General features: G+C 49.1%; 1 protein-coding gene across 4 annotated transcripts in view; it reads left to right on the forward strand.

Moving 5' to 3' along the window:
- The window catches only part of PLA2R1 (phospholipase A2 receptor 1), an 81,160-nt gene that overhangs the window by 16,822 nt on the left and 61,568 nt on the right, over positions 1-2,770 (forward strand). For all 4 annotated transcript variants that reach the window (XR_003093231.1, XM_025199940.1, XM_014518394.2 and 1 more), the window contains exon 6: positions 1,104-1,295. Coding sequence is in view for 3 of the 4 variants with exons in the window: in XM_025199940.1 (XP_025055725.1) it covers positions 1,104-1,295 (192 nt within the window). In the remaining variant the exon portion in view is untranslated. The remainder of the gene's footprint in view (positions 1-1,103; positions 1,296-2,770) is intronic.

Consider the following 2,770-nt stretch of genomic DNA (forward strand, 5'->3'; position numbering starts at 1 on the left):
CCCATCTGGTTCAGCAGGGGTCCAATGTTGCCCCTGCTTTTCCTCCGGCTTCCCACATATCTGAAAAAGGACTTTTTATTGTCCTTGATGCTCAAAGCTAGTTGGAGTTCAGTTGCAGCCTTGGCTTTCCTGGTCTGCTCCCTGCAGGACCGGACCAGTGCAGAATAATCCTCCTTGGAGGTGACTCCCATCCTCCATCCTTTGTAGGCCTTTCTTCTTAGCCTCAGGAGGTCTGCTAGGTCCCTGGAGAGCCAGGGGGGCTGCTGTGCCCTCTTGCTGCCTTTCCTCCGAGATGGAATAGACTTAGTTTGTGCATTGAGGATCGCTCCCTTGAGGAGCAACCACTCTTCTTGAACTCCCCTCTCCCCGTGGTCATGGTCCCTTAGGGCCTCACTGACAAGCCTCCTGAGCTTGTCAAAGTCGGCTTTCCTGAAGTCAAGGACTTCCGTGTTGCTGACTGACTTGCCAGCTTTTCAGCGGATGGTCTCTAAACAGGACCTGACCCTTTGCAGTTAATGGAAAGAATTTAGTGGGTTTTGGATTAGACCCAAAATGTGATAGGGTAAGGTAGGCTAATAGTTCGGTATGTAACGATTCCAGTTGCAATGTTTATCTCTTTTAGTCTTCTTGTTATAGTTACAGTATAGCTAAATTTTAAAAATAAAATGCCTTCAGCAAGCCTCTGAGGGACTTATTTGTAGCTCAAATGACCATACCTTTAAACAGAGGCATAGCTAGGTGGTTTAGTGCATAGGAAGTTAGTGGAACACAGGGATGGCAGCTGTACTTGGGCTTTTGGCAGTGATAGTCTAGCAGCATGGGGGCTGCTTTTTCTGCACCTTCCTCCCCAAATCAGCACCCACAGCTGGTGCTCTGGTCACCCTCCATAGTTATGCTACTGCAAATAAATTTTGGGAATTTTGTCTGCAGGTGTTTCACTGTGTACACATGTGCTATTTTTTCATTATTGAATTGTTTTGAATGCCTTTATATTTCCAATTATTGTAAATAAGAAAATAGGTATTAATGCCCTATGAAAACACTTTAGCCTAATCTTACAACTAATTTTATGTAATGTGTTCAATCTTGTATGTTTTAATTAGAAGATTCATGGAAGTATTATCCTACCCGCTGTGACACTGATTGGTATCCTTATAACCGCAACTGCTATAAACTTCATAAAGAGGAAAAGAGTTGGAATGATGCAGTACTGTCTTGCCAAAATGATAATAGCAAGCTCATTAGAATAACTTCCTTGGCAGATGTTGAGTTACTTGTTAACCTTCTTGAAGTTGGTAAGTCCTGCAAGTTTAGTTTACGTTCTGTATTGTGGTTTTCCTTCAGTGATATTCTTCTGTATGAACAAAGTGTCCAGATTGTGGGTTTCCATGTAAATGTTGAATGCTCTTTGTTATATAAACAGTATATTTGGGTTCTATTGATTCATAAGAGAAAAATAATTTGAGGATGACTCCTTCTAGCATCCTAAAGTGTTTCTTACTAGCTACCCCAGGGTACATGATGAAGGACTTGTGTACAAGATGAGAACTAGTCAATGCCGTTTCACCCCTTTTTTTTTGTAAGGCTGCTGCTTAGAACTGGGGTGCTTAACCCCCAGCCCATGGGCTAGATCCAGCCCTTGGTGCTGTGCCATCCAGCCTGCAGGCCTCCCTGTGGTTCCACAGGCCATGGCCCTGTGCACTAGGTCAGGTGTACAGGGTGGCACAGGCCCCAACCCTGGTGTTTGGGGATAACACAGGGCCTCCAGAGACTGATCCCTGCATGCAAGACTCGGCACGTTCGGCATGAGGACCCTGGAGCCTGATTCCCACTCGTGGGATGAGGTGGAGGTAGCACACGGCCCTTGGAGCATAGTTCTGTCATGCAGGAGTGGGTAGGGGCAGTGTGGGGCCCCCCCCTGAAGCCCCATAAGTGGCACAGGGAGGAGGTGGCACAAGGACACCAATCCCAGAACAAGGGACTGAGAAGGGGTGCTGCGGTGCCCTGGAGCCCAATCCTGGTATATGAGGTATGATTCAGCCCATGAACTGGCCCCACGCCTCTCGTCTTGTTTGTGGGGCCAAAACATTGATGACCATTGGCCCAGAAGTTAGGATGATCATCAGAGTCTGTTGGCCGAGTAGTGTACTCGGTAATATGAAAAAACAGGGTCATTTACCATAGGTCTTGGCATACCATATTTACTTGATTCCAAGGTTTTCTTTCCCCATTTAACATGAGGTAGTGGGGGGCAGGCAGCTGCTCCAGCTCTGGTTCTGGGTAGGGACTGGAGCTACAGCTACTGCCTGCCCCTCCCCCCCACCTCCTCTCCACCCCTTTTCTCCCATCATCTCAACCCTGCCTCCCCACATTCCTTCCCTCCCTCCCATCTCCCCACCCCCGTTTTCACTTCTGCTTCTCCACAGCCTTGGGCTCCTGCACTCCTTCCCCCAGGCTGTCCACCCCCATCTCCTTTGCTCCCCCCACCTTTGCTCCAGCATAGGGCACAGAGGGTGGCCCAAGCCTGGCTCTGTAGCAGTGGTGCTGGCTGCACTGCTGCTATGTGGCTGAATTGGGACCATGCTCCATGCCCCAGACTGCATCAGGGGCAGAGCCTATCAGTGCTGGAACAAGGGTAAGTTGTTGGGGGGACCAGAGGCTGTTGCAGGGAGAAACAGGGAGTAGGCAGAGAAGGGCCTGAGGCTGTGGGGGGCAGGAACAAAGGAAGGGTAAGGTGGGGCAGGCAGTAGGGAGAAAGTTACCTGCCACT

The sequence above is a fragment of the Alligator sinensis genome, unplaced genomic scaffold, assembly GCF_000455745.1.
Source record: "Alligator sinensis unplaced genomic scaffold, ASM45574v1 scaffold389_1, whole genome shotgun sequence".
NCBI lineage: Eukaryota > Metazoa > Chordata > Crocodylia > Alligatoridae > Alligator > Alligator sinensis.